Here is an 18,332-nt window from a genome sequence, read left to right on the forward strand (position 1 = left end):
TATAACTATAATAACCAATTTCCTTTGTGTTAATGTTAAAGTCAAAAAATGGTGTCATTTATACGGTATGGAGGCCTAACTCCCTAAAATGTTGACATACACCAAGGCTATTACATATTATGTAATGACATTTCAGTGAGATTGCACTTTAAACTTGTCCTTGAATGGCCACATCATGCATGATCACCATCTTAACATCACGTTATTGCTTTGAGGGGTCATTACCAATAACTAGAAGGAAAGTAAAAGACGTGTATTTAAACAAAACCGAAGATCTCCAATTTGATCAAATCAGGGGAAAATAGGAACAAAAAAACTAAGATAAGCAAAGACCCTAGAATATCAAGGTCCAATCCGGAATAATTAAATCCAGTCTTCTATGGACAAAATCAGTCATACTGAAGTTACTTTCACCAACTTGAAGCATGTCCGAGAAATGTGCTAAAAACCGAGTGGACGGATGGACAGATAGACGATGGACAGATAGACGGCCGTATATGAAGGAAACACATGGTTCCCCTGGTTTCGCCAGTAGAGGACTAATGACACTGTGTATAAGAGGAGTGGGAAAATGCATGGCCAGACCTTGGTTCGAACCTGGGACCCTCCGAACACTAGCTTGATACTCTACCAAATGAGCTACCTGGTCAATATTTGTAGAATACTGTACAGTGAAATTCTGGCAATATTATACTCCTGTTCTACAAAATTAAAAGGGAAATTCGGTTGTTGTTTTTTTAGACTTTTCTGGATGTTTAGAAAAAAAAAACAGCAAGTTGGTGCTGAAACTTTTTTTCCTTTTGACTTTCATAAACACAAGATTTTTATTTGAAAGGTGCACATGGTCAACTGCAACCTTTGACCTTTAACCTTGACGTATTGATGTACAATTGTATGGATGTACAGACAAAGTGCACGTGATTACTACATGTATATATCAACATTACTGAAGTGTTTTTTTTTAATTTTTTTATTTTTTTTTATTTATTTATTAACATATTTACAAATGAAAAATTCTGGTTTAGACCATTCACTCGATCACTTGCCAAAGTGCCCAAGATATATAACGTCTGAAAGTTTTAATATTCTAAAATATAGCTTGTCAATCTCTTTTTTAAATTTCTAAAAAGTTGAAATTTTCTATTCTTCAGCATTATTGGTGAAATTACCCAAACCTATTTTAACAAACTATATAAACATTTCACAATACTTGATTCTATACAAAACAACTTTATTTAAACAATTCATACAGCAGTCATTCTTCAATTAAACTTCTATTTCCCAAATCAGACATTCCAGTTAATTGTAAATGCAATAATGATTTCGCCAACTTTATGCCAACTTTTCAAGCCAACTCTCGACTTCAGCCAAATCCATTTTGCCAGTAAGTGAGCTACATTCCACAAAGTCAACCTTGAGAGGTTTTAGGTCTTCAAAAGCAAAGTCTTTGTTCCGTTTTCCAAGAAATGTATTGTTGTTTCCAGTTCCCTCCAGTTGCTGCAGTGCAGCAGACCGGGTCACTCGCATGATGTTCCTGATAATAAAAATTACTGGATTAAATTCTGGTATCCTACAATATTTGAAAACTGTCTTAAAATGTGATATCATAAACATGTAGATATGAACAAAACACAGTTTTAATTTTGTAATTTTCAATGAAATGACAAATGATTTAATATTTGGCTAAAGATCAATACAGTGAAACCTTGATATACTGCTACAAATACCTCTGTAATGATAGAATAAGTGGGTTTAATCTTTTTTATGTTTTTTTTTTTAAATATTGCTCTGGAATTGATGGAGTTTGGCATTAATTAGGGTTTCTTACATTGTGTCCATACTTAATTGTTTGGACAACATTACATGGTGACACAACAGAGTATGTATATCATTTATTATAACAAGCATTGTGAGAGTATTGCTAATACAATACATATCCCCTACTGGCCCCAACTAAAAATAGTAACAGTGACCTTGACCCAAAAACCCTGAAGCTTAAACTTGATATATAACATCTTATACCAAAGTTACATACCAACTTTCACCGACATACTTAAGTATGGCTGAGAAAAGTGTGGAAAACTGAGTGGACGGCCAGACAGACAGACAGACAGACAGACAGACAGACCATTGGGGAAAAAACCTACAGTCCTTACGATTTTACTTGTAGGAGTCTGATAACAATACAGCTCTAAATCTGAAAATACTGATTTACCGTCAAATCTGTGATATATGTGACCTTCCAAGGGAGGCAATACAAATGTCGCCAATAAGACAGGTGGTCTATGAATACAGGTTTGGGTAATCAGGTAACTAGTATAGTCATTAATGTCGGGAGTGTAAACATAGTCTCATATGAGAGGTATTCACTTAAAGCTGACAGTACAAGTTAAAAAGCTTCCTATTGAGATTTTTTTAAAAATGTATCATGTGTCTGTTTCCAGAAATTGTCTCCGAGATACCCCCATTTTAGCTCGTGCTCTTCTAAGAGACACACACCTCGATCCAACCCATATAAAACCCTGTGAAATTGTCATGATTATACTTTTTTTATAATGTCAATTGGAAGTTTTTTAACTTGCACTGTCAGCTTGATTTCAGTTGGTCATTAAGGAAGGTATGCTTTTATATCACATCTAATTAGTCATCACTAATTGGATGTACATTAATCACAATGTATATGTACATATCAACCTGATGTATTTTTTATGAGTATATTCAGGGATTTTCCTGCAATAGAAATAGGGTCTGTTAAAAGGACCCATTCCCTTAAAAAATCTTGTGAAAATTCCCAATTTTGAAGTCACTTTTGAATGATTAAGTAAGTTTAATCTACACAGTCCTATATTAAGGTACTTTTGAAAAATTAAAAACCGGCTATAGATAACAAAATGAAATAGAAAATAATAAAAAGGCAAAGAAAAACTGAAATTTGTATGATTTTCACTGTTTTTTGTTTTCCCCGATGTCACATTTCGTCACACAAAAATTCCCAATTCAATGGACCTTGGGCCCAGTTGAAAAATTGTAGGAAAATCCCTGGATATCAATTGAATTCCAGCACATGTAAAAATACACTACTTACATTTCAGCTGCTAGATTTTTCTTGATAACATCCTTGCCTTTCTTGACGGTGAGATCTGATTTGGTACAAGCTACCAGTATTGGTGGAGCGTTGTTTGATATCACACTGTCACTGAGTGCTGTGTATAAGTACCTGTCATTAATAAAGACATCTGATAAGTAGGGTCAGTCACAGACATAATATTCAAGAATAACACAGAAACACAAAAAAACCTGAAATACTCAAAACATGAGCCTCATTATATACATGTATGTGTGGTCTGACCCAACATCTGGGTATATACCTTTACCCTGAAGATGTGTTAGCAACAGTGAATTTGCCCTTTATTTCATGAACTTGTTACAAATAAACATTGCAATTTTATAAAATATAGAATATAACAATTCTATTGACTATGTGAAATTCATGGAGTTTTTGAACATTTTATTTCATGATTATCTCAAGAACTTACTACAATTAGGATCCAAGGAGTTGATTGTATAAAAAAAAACAGGATCTAAGAGGCAGGAACCTAGAAACTTAATCAGCAATGTAACAATTACATCAACAGTAAATTTATTTGGTGACGTAACAATAACAATAACAGAAATCAAACTTTTTTGTCAAGAAACAATTACATGAACAGAAAATTGTTTCAGTCATGTGACTATTACATTAACAGGAAACTTACTCTGCTACTTCTTTCACCTCTTTCATCAAAGTCCCACTGTCCACCACAAACACCACTCCCCTGTAAAAGTAAGAGATCATTATGGAACGTCATAAACAAGAGTTATGTGTGGAATCTTTTTTTTTACTGGCTACTTACTTACCACTACTGGCAAAATATCATTACCATCTGGGTTAATGAGAAGAAGTTGCTTCAATACTTTTAGATGTTTAACCTCTGTGACCTTGAAAGTATACCTTACATATTTATCATAGATCAATCTTCATAATCCATCAGAATAAAAGTATGTTAAAAATTTGATTAGCAGAATTATTAAAGTGACATCAAGTGGCCAAACAGCTGTGGAAAACCCTACCATAGAAACAAGGTTTGGAAGATTAAAAATATCAGTCATAGATAGAGCTGTGTATCGCACGATGGGTAGTGATACGATTTGTATCACGATACAGGGGTAACGATACGATATGTATCATGATATATGAGAAGCTGATGACCTATCAGATATCTGGTATTCCATCATATAGTCGATGTTTGTGTTTGTGGTATTTCCGGAATATTTGTGTCTTTATCTTCATTTGTTACAAAAAACATATGTTTTGTTCGTTTCCCAGATAGTGTTCTTGAATTTAGATAATTTGGATTTGAAAGAACTCCAACAGGCAGCTTTATAGGCCACTGAAACGGCCTTGTCAGCCATGTTGTTTACTACAAAATGTATCAATTTAAGCTAAGGTTGGTCAAGGGAGATAACTATAAATTTTCAAGTATTGCGATACAAATCAAGGATAGATGATGCATCGATGCACCGTCCTGCAATCCCATACATCGATGCATAGGTGAATCGTTACAGTACCACTAGTCATAGATACCTTGCCATGTTCTTGTGTTGCTCCAGATGCTGCATTCTGACCCTCTCATGACCGGGAATATCCACAACACGCAGGCTTTTATTCTGTCAAAGTGTCAATACAGATTCACATTAAATTTAACTGCATAAGTTAAAAAGAAAATGAATACAATTAAATGATTAGATTTGGATGGTGTAACAGAAAAACTTGGGTGAAACAGAAAGAAGGATTTTAACAAATTTGCTCAATTACACCTATTGGGCCCTGTAAATCACGTCCCCAATGGCCCAGACCAACAGTTTACACAAAATTTGTACGCATCACCAAAGAGATGCTTCAGAACAAATATGATCAAACCATGGAGTCGACCATGACTAGTAGCAATTTTAAGAAGTCCTTAACACCAGGTGAGGTAAAAATGGAATTGTCTTTCTTTTCGAAATTCTCAGGAGTCTCTTTGAGTAAAAGACTGAATATCCAGGTATCCAGTTACCGGGTATCCAGTTACCAGGTATCCAGTTACCGGGTATCCAGTTACCGGGTATCCAGTTACCAGGTATCCCGTTACCGGGTATCCAGTTACCGAGTATCCAGTTACCATGTATCCAGTTACCGGGTATCCAGTTACCGGTTATCCAGTTACCGGGTAACCAGTTACGACTGAAAAGCTTTAAATAAGTAACAGTCATATATACAACTGAAGAATGGCCAGAACCAAGTCGGAAGCTCACTTTAATAATCGTAAAAAAATCACCAAGTTCACGAAAGTAAACATGGCTGGCCTACCTGATTGACGAGCTTGTGTCTGTCATATTGTCAGTGTCAAGAGAAGGAATATTTGCATTATAATACCAATAAATAATTTTTAAAAAAATCAACGTTCACTACATCGGGTCCGTATGTAAAATAACATGAAATAAAAACGACCACGAACTATCCACATGGTAAATTTTCCTCTGTCGGTTGAGTGCTTGTAACCGGGAATGTTGCTATTGTTGCAAAGCGTTTTATTGACACTGACGTAATGCATATGGCGCACCACATAGTTGATAGTACTGTACACAGTACGGATATGAAAGATAGCAGCACTGTACCTTATTTACGATGTCATGTCAGAAAAATGTTTACATCTTTTCATTAACGCGTTTTGGAACCTATTCATGTCAAAATAGTTGTATATACATGTTATTTTTAGGTTAAACTGAAGGCTGGATTGGAACGGAAAATTTGACGTTTGAACACGTTTTCAATGAGCATACTTGCCAACTTTTTTAAAATTCTCATGGGGAGAGAAAGTGCGTGAGCGACATTTTTGACTGGAAAACACATTTCACACGCGACACATTTAGCAAACAAAAACTAAGGGGAGATAATTTGCTATTGGAAAATAACTTCCTTGCATTAACACTTAATCTTCCTTCCCTCACTAAAAAAAAGAGGAAAAACTTACTTCAAGATTGGCCAATGATCTTTTTTATTCAAGTTTGGAAAGATAATTAAGGGGCATCTAAACAGCAAATCCAGTCAAAACATTGATATTTTACAGGCCTATAAATCCCTATTATGGTGCAATGTCACAGAAGTAACATGATGAACTTTTAGTATGTATCATGGCAAACCGTGGGACTTGCTATTGACATGTAATTTGTTAAGCTGTTTGTAAATTTCAACAAAATGTAAGAAAAATGCATGTTTCAGGGGGACATAATTAACTCATTTGTATCCCATATATTACACAAACTTGCCATGTCGTTTTGCTCACAAGTGTCTAAAGCACAAAATAGGAGCATTGGTTTGACCAGCTTTGACGTTATTATATGTATAAACGCTGTTTTTATTTTGACCTTGAATTGCAAATGCCGGTCGTGAGTGATATCACACAAATATGGCATATTAGGAGGTATTATAACATCAAAAATGCTCTTATTAGACAATATAAAGTATTCTTGATGTGGCAAGAAGACTGCTTTTATGGAAAAATGTTCAACCGTTGAGTTTGGGGTAAAATAAGCCTATTTCTGAAAAAAGCTCCAAACTCACCAGTTTAACAAATTGACTTCAAAATGTTCATGTTACTATGATAAGATGTCTTAAAAGTACGATATAGGAGTATTGTTATTAACTGAAATGCCTCCTCTAAGCCATATTTATGTAATATTAATCTCAGCCGCCATTTGCATTTCAGGGTCAAAACAAAATAATTGTTTATACGTACATACAGTAAAATCCGGTCAAACAAATGCTACTACCATGTGCTATAGACACTTGTGAACATATAACAGCATGGCTATTTTTCAGGTTTGATAATTTGCGTGACTTAGAATTATTCCATGCTACATCTTACCACAAAGTTACTCTATAGAAGAAACTGGTAGCATCTATAGCATATGATTGGTGATTGTAAGAAGCTACATGTCCAAACAAACATTTTGGTATATTACATCACATTTTTTGTGCAAATCTTTAGGTATTTATTCGTATTTGAAATTCAACACTATTCTGCTATATAGATGACCCTTAATAAGCAACAAGTTACAAAAAAATAGATGCAAAATTACATCATTATTAATTATTTCTGGAAATTATTTAACTGACTGTTCACTCTAAATAAAAGTATTTTCTTAGATATGTTATGAAAATTATGTTGTAAGATAGATGTCAGTCAATGAATGCAAATTATCACAATGATATCACTTTCTATATAACAGCTTTCTCTCCGGCAGTAAACTTCAAAAGAAAATACCTAAAATGTCACAATAAATATCTAGAGTACAATATAATATCTGAATGAAATTTCAAATGTTTCCTTTGGTTTAAAACAAAGACAATAATACAAAAAAATAACTAAATAAAAAGGGCTGTACACTACTAGCAGCTGTACTCACTATAGGCTTACAACTCAGTGCTTTGTAGGTGGGGATTGATACTTAAATTCTAAGTTTTTAACATGACAGTATTTAGTTTAAGAAAGTGAGTATTTTTGGACATGTTTTTGTCTTTCAAAATGTGAATTGGGAAAGTTTCTGCCAAAATAAGTCTCTGCTAATTGACACCAAGTATGCTGATGATACGGTGATTGAAACGACATGTTACCTACCGGCAACCAGGCCTTCAGTCTATATGGTCGTTATTGTGAATTTATTTCCTTGTGCTAATTATCTAAAGATCAGCCAATGTTTAAATGTAGTTAACATTTCATTAAGTAATCTGTCACATTCGATACTCCGAAACCATCACCATGCGTCCTCAGCTTAATTGGTTTTAATTAATTGTTTATTTATCGGGGTATTGTCACGTGCACCCTTGCAGTCGGTGAAGTGTCAGAATTTCGTTACGGTCTGTGAGCAGGTCAGTTAACTGACCAATGCCCCACACATATTTCTTTCGCCAGCCAGCAAGCAAGCTTACCTGTCATAGGCCTAAGTGAAACTAACAAGATGAATAGGGGCTCCATACGGGGTTATCAACACATATTCTCCAAAATCGGGAGAATACCTTATGTTTTATCTATACGATTGGGAGACGGGGCAGGGAGTCTGGAATCGGGAAATTCCCGACTAAATCGGGAAAGTTGGCAAGTATGAATGAGTTTGGCCCGGAGATGATTTGCTATGTTGGATGTATAGTACCTTTGTACGTTAAAACCCCTAAACATAGGCTAGCTTACATTCTGCTTAAGAATTATTGGAATTAAGCTGGAAATGCTCCCGAACTCAAATGGAACGTTTGTACATGTTTCAGATCAAAGGACTAAGGGAAGTAAATATCATACCGAATATTCGAATACGATTCCACTATTCGAATATTCGGGGAATTGGTATTCATTCGCGAACATTCGAACATTCGTTTCAGCTCTACTTGTCACATGCTTTGAATATCGATAAATGCACCGGTACCCATCACCTTTCCAAAGAAATGGCAGACATTCACTCAAGCCTAAAAAACAGTACCTGTGTTTCCGCTAGCCCTACCGACCCTATATTTGTGTGCCTTCCCTGAAGTTTTTTTTACCATTTTCAAGGAAGTACTAGTACTATTAAAGTCAAGATTCCTTGTCTATATAACCTCAGTAAAAACTAGTGCTGGGTATTGATAAGATTTTTTCAATACAATACGTATTGGTTAACTGGGTTTCAATACACAATATGTATTGCTGTATTGATCATTGCTTTAAATCTGTATGTACAGTCGTACATTATTGGTTGTGGAGTCCTTTGGTCAAATGTTTAATAATATGCATTATTTATATCATTGATTTCATCAATTATTTATATAAATCTACATTATTGTATGATTTTTAAAACTAATAAAGAGTACTTAGTCATCATTGTTTGTTTTCAAAAGATTTTTTATAACAATTATCTCCATATTAAATGGAGGCAGCCCAGACAAAGGGAATACTAATAAGCAGGTAAGTGACTAGATTATTTATTGAGTCAATAAAGTCAACAAGGTCAAGTGTGCATTGCCGTAGGCATGGGGTCAGACGACCCACCACCTTTCCCAGCAACATTAATCTTATGGTGTCTGATTAGGTGGGTACTTAGGTTTGTAGTCCCCCTTGACGTGGCCACATTGAGCTTACAAATGTCGCAGCTCGCAACATCATTGTTGATCTTTTTAAAATATGCCCACACCTTGGATTTCGAGGGCGGCATGTCGTTAACGTTTTCGCGTGTCACGGTCACACAGACACTTCAAGAGACGTGTATTACAAACGTTTTGGCGACCTACACGCAAAGTGAAAGTAACTTTTCAGAAACGTGCCGTGTATCGATTCAGCCGACGTTGTGTATCGATATACCGAAAGGACCTGTTATACCGATATATACCGGTTTATCGATATATTGATCCACCACTAGTAAAAAGCTTTTTGAAAATAAAAAGATTTCCGTACCTTCCTACCCTATTTTTTTCAGGCATGTTATAGCGGAAACACATATATTAATTTTTCAGGTCTCATAGGTGTAACTAGGTGCACTGCACTTAACGGGTTGATAACTATATTAGGGTATAAACCAATGTTAAATGATAATACATTTTTGTATATAATGCCCCTTACCTTGCTTTTAACTTTATAGTTTCCAATGTTAGTATTCATTGAGGTAACAGTCATCACATCATCGGTAATTGCCTTCACCAGCTGCAAAAAAAAAATGGGTTTGGAACTGAGATTTTTTTAAATAACTATTTCCACTTATATAAATAAAATATTATATAAGAAGCTAAGTTGATCACTCGATATTACGTTGTAACAAGATGTCTAAGCAACAAACATGGCTGGATTTAAAGCAACATTTGTTACGTTTTCATATTTCTGAATTGACTTTGAGTTATATAATAACATTTGCCAAAACTATAAATGAATCTGATGTCAAAACATGTATCTATATACTGTGCCTCCGCAAGCATCATGTGTTTCTGCTTACACATGATCATGACTGTCTCTCTTTCAAAACAGGCACTTGATGTTACATGCACTAAATTTGAGACAGGTTTAATTTCCCCAATTAGATTGAATGGTCAAGCTTGATATTGGGAATGAATGTGAATATCGGGATAGAATCAATAACAAAAAAATGTTTTTACCATGATGTCCCTTTTAATATCTAACTATTTTTTTCAGTTTCAAAGGCTTAAACCCCTTTCCAAACATAATTTTTTAAGATCTCCAGTTTTGACTTCTTGACAGGTATACACAATATCATTATGTGATATTACATGTAAGAGTTAAGTTTACCCTAGAAAATAGCAATGTTTTCCCAGCATCGCAGTTTCCCAGCAACAGGACAGCACGGCGAGTGTTACCTTTCCGCGACACAAATAGGAGAATCACTGAAACAAAAAAGTAAGTTCTAAAATAAAACATCGGAAAAAACCTTCTTGTGTGCATGTGCACATGCTTCTGCAATACATATATGTTACATGTTTGATGAATAATATTCGGTGATATAGAACAAGTTTGCAATATTAACTTCATATTAACATCAATACATTTATATATAGTTTTTTTTTTTTAAATATTGTAGAGAAAATGGTGTGGGATTGATATAAGTATCTCACCAGTCTTTTCCAGAAGACTAATGATGTGTTGCTATATATACATGTATATATAAAAAAACAGCAGTGCATTATAAGAACTCACATTTCGTGGCCTTACATTGTGAAGTTCAGGATCAAAGAGACTTAATTACAGCTGGCTTACCTGCAGAATGAGTTCCAATCAAGGGTGATAACTTCCCTGATTTTTACTTAAAAATCCATGAGTTTGCATATTCCATATAAGTTTAGGAATTTATATGATACTTTGGACAAAAATTGTACAAAAGGACAGACTGATATTCTTATGAAAATCATACACCCCAATCTTCCATATAAACAAAGATCTATAATAATATGCCAGCCAAGTGTATTCAATAGGATACCCTCCTTGAAAAGTTTGGTTTGGTTTGTTTTTGTTTTAACGTCCTATTAACAGCCAGGGTCATTTAAGAATGTGCCAGGTTTTAGAGGTGGAGGAGTACTGGAGAAAAACCACCGACCTACAGTCAGTACCTGGCAACTGCCCCACGTAGGTTTCGAACTCGCAACCCAGAGGTGGAGGGCTAGTGATAAAGTGTCAGGACACTTTAACCACTCGGCCACCCTGGCCCCTCTCCTTGAAAGGAAAGTATTGTATTGAAGACACTTGGCTGTCAAAGTTGATCTTAGCTTTAAGGCTGGTGGTTAAAATGCACCTATCCAGAAAAGACTGTAACAAATTGTTCATAACTGCCAGTGTTCTAGTGCTAACAATAACATCTTTTGGTATTATTATTTCTTATTATGAACAGCTCAAGTTTGAAGAGTTTTTATTTTCTGACAAATTCCTTGGCTTTTATATCTGCCAAAAAGCCAATTAAATCCCAATATTTTGATGTTTTATATAGGGCACATGAAACAATTCGTAATAACGTAATTAACATGTACACATGTTCATTGTATTAACATGTACAGGCGTTCTAGTATAGGTGCTTCATGCACACTTGTGTCAAGCTTTAAGTAAGATTTGAAAAATAACCAAATGCAAACCGTGAAACGGTTTGTAATCACACAAATGTTTTGATGCGATATATTTGTTAAGGGATAGTTACATAAACATTAAAACCAGATATTTCAATGTAAAATCGTTTGAATTAGATAAAATGACTTAGTCTAGTTGGTATATAATTAGAAACTACAGAATTTAGCTAGAGAGCTTATATTTTTTTTATATCTGAAATATAATTTTGTTACACATGCATACAGTTACAATAATGTCATTGTACAAGTGCTTATATAATTAGCTACGTGCTAGGCTTGTTTTTGTTCAAACGATCAAAATAGTGTTGTATTGTTGTTTTTCACGATAAAAATGGCTATGTGCAAAACCGTATAATTATATAATAAACTGTTTAATTTTAGCTGATCAACACCAACCATTTATTGAAATCATCGTATTGGCATAAATATGATAATTATATACTCTTTTAGCATTCCGCGATGAGATATTGAATATTTTTGTGATAAATGTAGAGCAGCATAAGTTAATTCTGGCGTTCTATGGGGAGCAACTTCGCCAGCCAAGGATGTTCAATACGATATTCTGCTTTTCACCTTATTGAACACCCTAGGCTTGCGAAGTTGTATCACAGGCGTCTGAAGTTCTGACAGTAAAACGAGATATAATACCATATAAAAAATAAGAGGATCTAACTCTTATTTTTTATATGGTATTATATCTCAGTTTACTGTCAGAACTTCAGACGCCTGTGGTTGTATGGGGAGTACAAGTGTCATGATCCACCTTCAATTCTGACAGCCAATTGATCAATAAAAAAACATTATATTATATGATTGGCCTAGTCTTGATCTTGATTAAATGTCAAAATTACAAAGGTCTGTTACAAGTAATAAAGCCAATATTGAAGTTAGTCCGAATTTTCTGACGATCTTACTATGTAATCAGCTTTTGGCGATATTAACATCAGAACCCTTCGGATTATATTGAAGTATGCTCGAAAAATCTCGAGACTCAAGACTGTCACGACTATCCGAGTAGAAATTGGCCATATCATTTTTTAACAATAAAAATATTCAATAAATTAACGAAACTTGTTTCCCCGTATAATATATGTCTATCATTATAATTCCGGTTAATAAACTTAACCGTTTTGTAAGCCTAAATGGCACAACACCGGTACCATATGTCATCATCGAGACTGCCACATTTTTGCCTATGTGGCACCGGTCGCGTTAAATTGAGACTTACAATTTGAATGATGGGTACACACTCAAAATACTTTACCTATAGTTAAAAACACGACAAATGCAGCTACTAATATCCCTATAACAGTTGTATCCTGCCTTTCGACACCTATTTTGATGTAATTGACGAGCTCTGTGAGCTGTTGCTGCATTTCAGCTGCCATCTTGGATCAGATTGTGTATTTTGCAAAATACCCATAAGTAAACGAAACGAAACAGATGGGAATGAAAATATAAACGAAACGAACAATCTAACGTGTTACTTTTAGGATGAATGTTACGTTCACATGTAAAAGCAAAATTTGTAAATTCACGGATAATTTGCATCCAGAAGCTGTTATTAACATTGATGATTTTATCCATAATTATGTGTAACACGTTACAGGTATTTTTATGCACTTGACGATATGCGGTGAGATACACCATGTATACTCGTTACACACTCCTGCACGGGTGCGAAAAAAAATAGCCTAAAGTGTGAAAGGAATTTTCCACGTAGTACCACACAGAACATAAAAATAAAACAAACGTCATAATTAAACAGTTCAACGAAGTACTCATCTAAGAACAGAGCACACCAATATAAACCTAACAATTAAAGGACTATCACCTCACTCACTCATTGTCAGATGTTAACATAACACGCAACTCCTAAACAGTTCCAACCCGCACAAAGGAACGAGAAAAGATCAAATAGACGGGGTCAAAATACTAAAAAACTGGAAGACATTACACCACCAATACTTACAGAAATATTCAAAATATTATTGATCACAGGAACACTGCCACAAGAAAATTAAGAAAGAAAAAACAAAAACAAACAAACAAAAAACAAAAGCAAACAAATAAACTAGAAAATGTCTTTAAGGCATAAATGCTCCGCTGCCGTGTGAACTTTGCATTCAGTTTGACAAAAATCCGTGAAAGAATGAAGTCGCTTAGTATTGATATTAAGCAATAGTGACCTTGCTCTTGACCTTGGAACTTAACCCTGAAACGCAAGAAAATCAGAGTTACACTCATACTCGACATGTGTTTAAGTTTGATATATATCTATGAAAAAATCTTATTACTAGGTGTTAACAGTTGAGGATATTTTTTTTTATATTTAGCAACAGTGACCTTGGACTTGGACTTGGACTTGGACTTCGAATCCCGAAATACAATATTTACGGCGGATGCATAAAAAGGATAAATAAACAATTATATAAGGAAAATGCGCGTGCATTACACGAGAGCAATGATATACGGTGTACATTTAATCCGATTTGGGACAAGATCCTCGTTCGAAAGTCAAAATATACTGCTAATCAAGCGTTAGTCTGTGACTAACATGTAAACATAATTAAAGAGCACTGCGGGCGTCCCGTATCTTTACCCACACGCGCGTGACGGGGGATGGGTTTGTACTAACGGAATCATTCATTAGCATGCTGATCTAAAATACTAGGTCCTGTATTTTTCGTGATTTGAAGAACCCTTACAATAAATAGACGACGACTTATAAAGGCTTAGCCTGTTTGTCTTATTCTTTTAACAATGCTGTATTTGCATGCATAAATATTTGTATGTAATATATATATATTTATTGTTAATAAAATAATTTGAAATGAAATAGAAGACAACAAATATCGTGTACTTCATCATAAATTGATTTATTTTTCTGCATGTCTTCTCTTCGGTTTTCATTTATCCTCTATTTCTGTGGTATATCTTTTCATATCTGTTTGTAGTGTTGATTTCCCCCCGAAATTATTAATGATAATGGATGAATTCAGGACATGTATATCGACATATTACTACACTTTACGAGAATTACCTTATAATATAGTATTGGATATACAGTTCCCCAGCTACGTAGAATATGTATGTATCCCAATTGCGTTCATACCACCGTAAACGCAATAAAAATATCGTTCAATCCCTATATAACTTCACAGGGAAACTACTAATAAGTCGCCATCAGAAAGAAAAGTTGACTCACTGTGACAATATGAAACATCAATGACATGCAATTAGCTTATTAAAGCTGTAATTGTAATACTGGCTACAAACCTTACTTGGAGACTCTTGAAAAAAGAACAATAAAACTAGGACCATGGGTTTCAGAAGGGTGAACGCCTTTTGCTTCATCGACGACATCTGACATGTGAATCCAGACTATGACTGTTATTTTTCTTAGAATAAAGCATTTATAACCCTGCTTTATTATGAACTAGACACTATAAAAAGGATCGTTATGAATGAAAAAAAAAGGTTTCATATCAAAAGTAAAGAGATTCTGTTTCAATATTTCAAGCTGTTTACGTATTACTAGCTCTAGAATTTGTTAATAAATGATATGTGTGGCAGCTACTTTTGAGCACTTAAACCTTCACACATCAAGAATTTTCAAAAAATTGTCTCCGAGCAAAACAATACATTATTCACAAGTCTTTTTGCATGCTTTCTGTATTTACCTGAAAATAGCATTAATGGTTGGGATAATTCTCCGCTGAAATGAGGAAATAGTCCATATTTATTCAGATATAAATAACATTATATCGTACATATACAGTGAGATAAATAAATTTAGAACACTGTCATATGTTAACGTTTTAAAATGTTATTCGAGATGGAGATATACAATTGTTAGTGGTGTCTATAGGTCTTTATCTTTCTTGTGTATCGCAAACAAGTCGGAATTTTTCTGTACATGTATATCAGTTGTTCGTATTCAATATGTTTTTTTGTTTTTTTGTTTTTGTTTTTTTTGTTTTTTTTTTGTTTTTGTTTTTTTTTTGTTAGATGTTTTTGTTTTTTATATATATAATATAAACTGTATTTTTATGTGTACGGTATGCATAAACATGAGTTTTGTCTGATGTAGTTGACAGAGTAGTCAAATTATACACTAGTTGTAATAAAAATAAACCAAGTCTATTCACAAACGGGAGTTGTCTCCCCTTGATCAAAACATGAAACGTCTAATGTAGAAAAAGAAATGAGTTAGTCAAATAATCTGTTCTCCCTACGTGTGAAGTGGTTCCGTTTCCTAGCTAGACCTTTGATTTTGGAAAGAATAATAACAGTACCTCCTGACTATTCAGAGAAGGGTTGGGACATATGCACAGCAATCCTTACGTTTTCTGGTTCAATATGCGACAAAACAAGAAATAATACCGACAAAATAACGAAACAATGATTTGAACAAAAAAATCGATAAAAAGAATGAAAATAATTATGAAGATGAACAAAGATTCGCATAGAGACCCTCGGAAATGTTCAAGTGGAATCAGACCAGGTGCTGCAATGGAGTAAGCGTATTCCGTATCACCGAAAAAACAGTATTTATTGCAGTACAATATCTAAGTTTGATATCGGAATCTGTAGAATGCTGATTAACAATCGTTAGTTGTAACCTTTTTTCCCTGATATCATTTTGATTGTTTGTCACATGATTAGCCATAAATCCTTATCATTCTGGGGGAAATTGATGTGTATACATGGATAAAGAACTTGAAGACATAAGCTATGTTTGAGGACAAATTCCATCGATGGTGGGAAAATATCTTACTTGATTTATGCTAGAATTTGAATTTTCTGATTTATTATGTATGTTCCATATTACACTGATCTTCAGAAAGAGGTCGGAAATATGAAATGAAAGTGTTATGTGACAGATTTTTTTTTTAATAAAAATTATTCACAAGAGATCAGAAATTATTCTTATTCTTATTTTTGCTCAAAGCGTGTAATCATTTTTTTTCTCTCTCATGTTATTAGCCTACCAGTCTGCTTATTTATAAACGAGGTTTCATGTCTCCCAACCACGCGAAATTCCCCAGAGCAATGTCCAGGAAAACCTGCATGTCTGACAATTCCTGTGCTATTTCTTCTTGCAAATACATGTATTGTACGTATTTTGCCATCGTCTTTTTCGGATTTGAGTTTGAATTACGTTTTCTTTTTCATTTATTTATTCTCTGTTATGAAAGCTGGTCAGGTGAATATACCTATTTCCACCATCATCGCTCGTATAAAATCAGATTACATTTATTGTAAATATTTGCACAGACATCCAGCGTAACTATGATCGATACCAATTAAAATTGACTTAGAGTTAAAATCCGCCGTCCATAAAATATATCTAATGTGTTAAAGTTATAAAAATGGCATTTTGTAACTTCTAAAGTACACATACATGTTATATTTATAAACCGTCTGACATGTGCAGTAGGCCTGCTAGTCGGCATGACCCGTGCATTGTAATGGTAAGTAAAACCTGATATGTTATACCTATCATACGTAACATTTCAACAGTTTACGACCGCGCGGCATTACGTCACAGGGTCACATACTTGTACACGTAATCAGACCACGGGTTCCCTGTTGATTGACTCTATATGTGACATGATCATCCGGATCCTGCACTTTTAGACGACTTTGACAACCTGCTGATTTAAATGTTTCATAAAAGTGCAGCTTGACATATTTCGTCGAGGCACAATGACAAATGCGTTGTTTACATTAGATTTTGTATCAAATTTCCAGTTAGAAATGTATGTTTTAGAGTATATTAGTATGATTTGATACTTTATTACAGAAAATTATCATTGGCCTTACAAGAATATACCAGATTAGTGATAGGTACAGTCAAACCTCGTTATCTCAAAGTGAGCGCTATAATAAAGAAAAAGAACAAACAAACAAAATCGAAATACACAGAGTATTCGAGATAACAAAGTGCATTTTAGATGTTTTTACTTCGAGTTAAGCAATGTCTTCGAATTATCCGAGTTCGCGGTAACGAAGTTTGGTTATTCTGATATAGATACTGGTTCGACATTAACATAGTTCGTGAGATTCTAATACTAATTTCTGTTATTGTATCCACTATATATTTAGGTATTACTAAATTCGTTAATTTGTATTTAAAAAGAACCGCGTGGCAGTAAGCTGATGTACTGTTTCTTCTCCCATCATAATTCAAAGATTTGGTTCCCATTTTACCTGTTTAAAACATTTGTCATTACCTGGGTCTTGATTCCTCTGGAAACCCATAGGATTAGGGTTAGCACATGCTGGCAACAATACAATGACGTCACGGCAACAATACAAAGACGTCACGGCAACAATACAAAGAAGCACGTCAGCAATTCAATCACATCACGTCAACATTATGTTGCACTGCAATATTTTTTTTTTAATATTTGAGCAACTGTAACATGTGTAAAGACAACGGAAAACGGAAAATAAAATAATCGTGATGATATTTTTTTTAAATGTCTGACCTCGACAGAGCCTCGGTTTAGATTACAAAAGTTGTCATCCCTCAGGTTGAAGATTTCTCTATCACACCCTCAAGGAAATGGGATTCTATTAGTCCTCGAGGTTTCCCTCTCATCCCATGTCTCCATGCCAAATAGCAATACCGATTCAAAATCGTCTAACGATCAAAAAT

At 34.4% G+C, this 18,332-nt stretch overlaps 1 protein-coding gene across 1 annotated transcript; it reads right to left on the bottom strand.

The window, feature by feature from the left end:
• Positions 1-1,214: 1,214 nt before the first annotated feature.
• Positions 1,215-13,071, bottom strand: LOC117345399 (signal recognition particle receptor subunit beta-like). Its single transcript, XM_033908473.1, has 7 exons — positions 12,930-13,071; positions 10,344-10,438; positions 9,666-9,746; positions 4,625-4,707; positions 3,756-3,815; positions 3,086-3,217; positions 1,215-1,534 (listed from the first exon to the last, which is right to left on the bottom strand). The coding sequence occupies exons 1-7, from the start codon at positions 13,051-13,053 to the stop codon at positions 1,333-1,335; spliced, it is 777 nt and encodes a 258-aa protein (XP_033764364.1). The 5' UTR covers positions 13,054-13,071; the 3' UTR covers positions 1,215-1,332.
• Between the last annotated feature and the right edge of the window lie 5,261 nt (positions 13,072-18,332).

This window comes from Pecten maximus, chromosome 16 (assembly GCF_902652985.1).
Source record: "Pecten maximus chromosome 16, xPecMax1.1, whole genome shotgun sequence".
Lineage (NCBI taxonomy): Eukaryota > Metazoa > Mollusca > Bivalvia > Pectinida > Pectinidae > Pecten > Pecten maximus.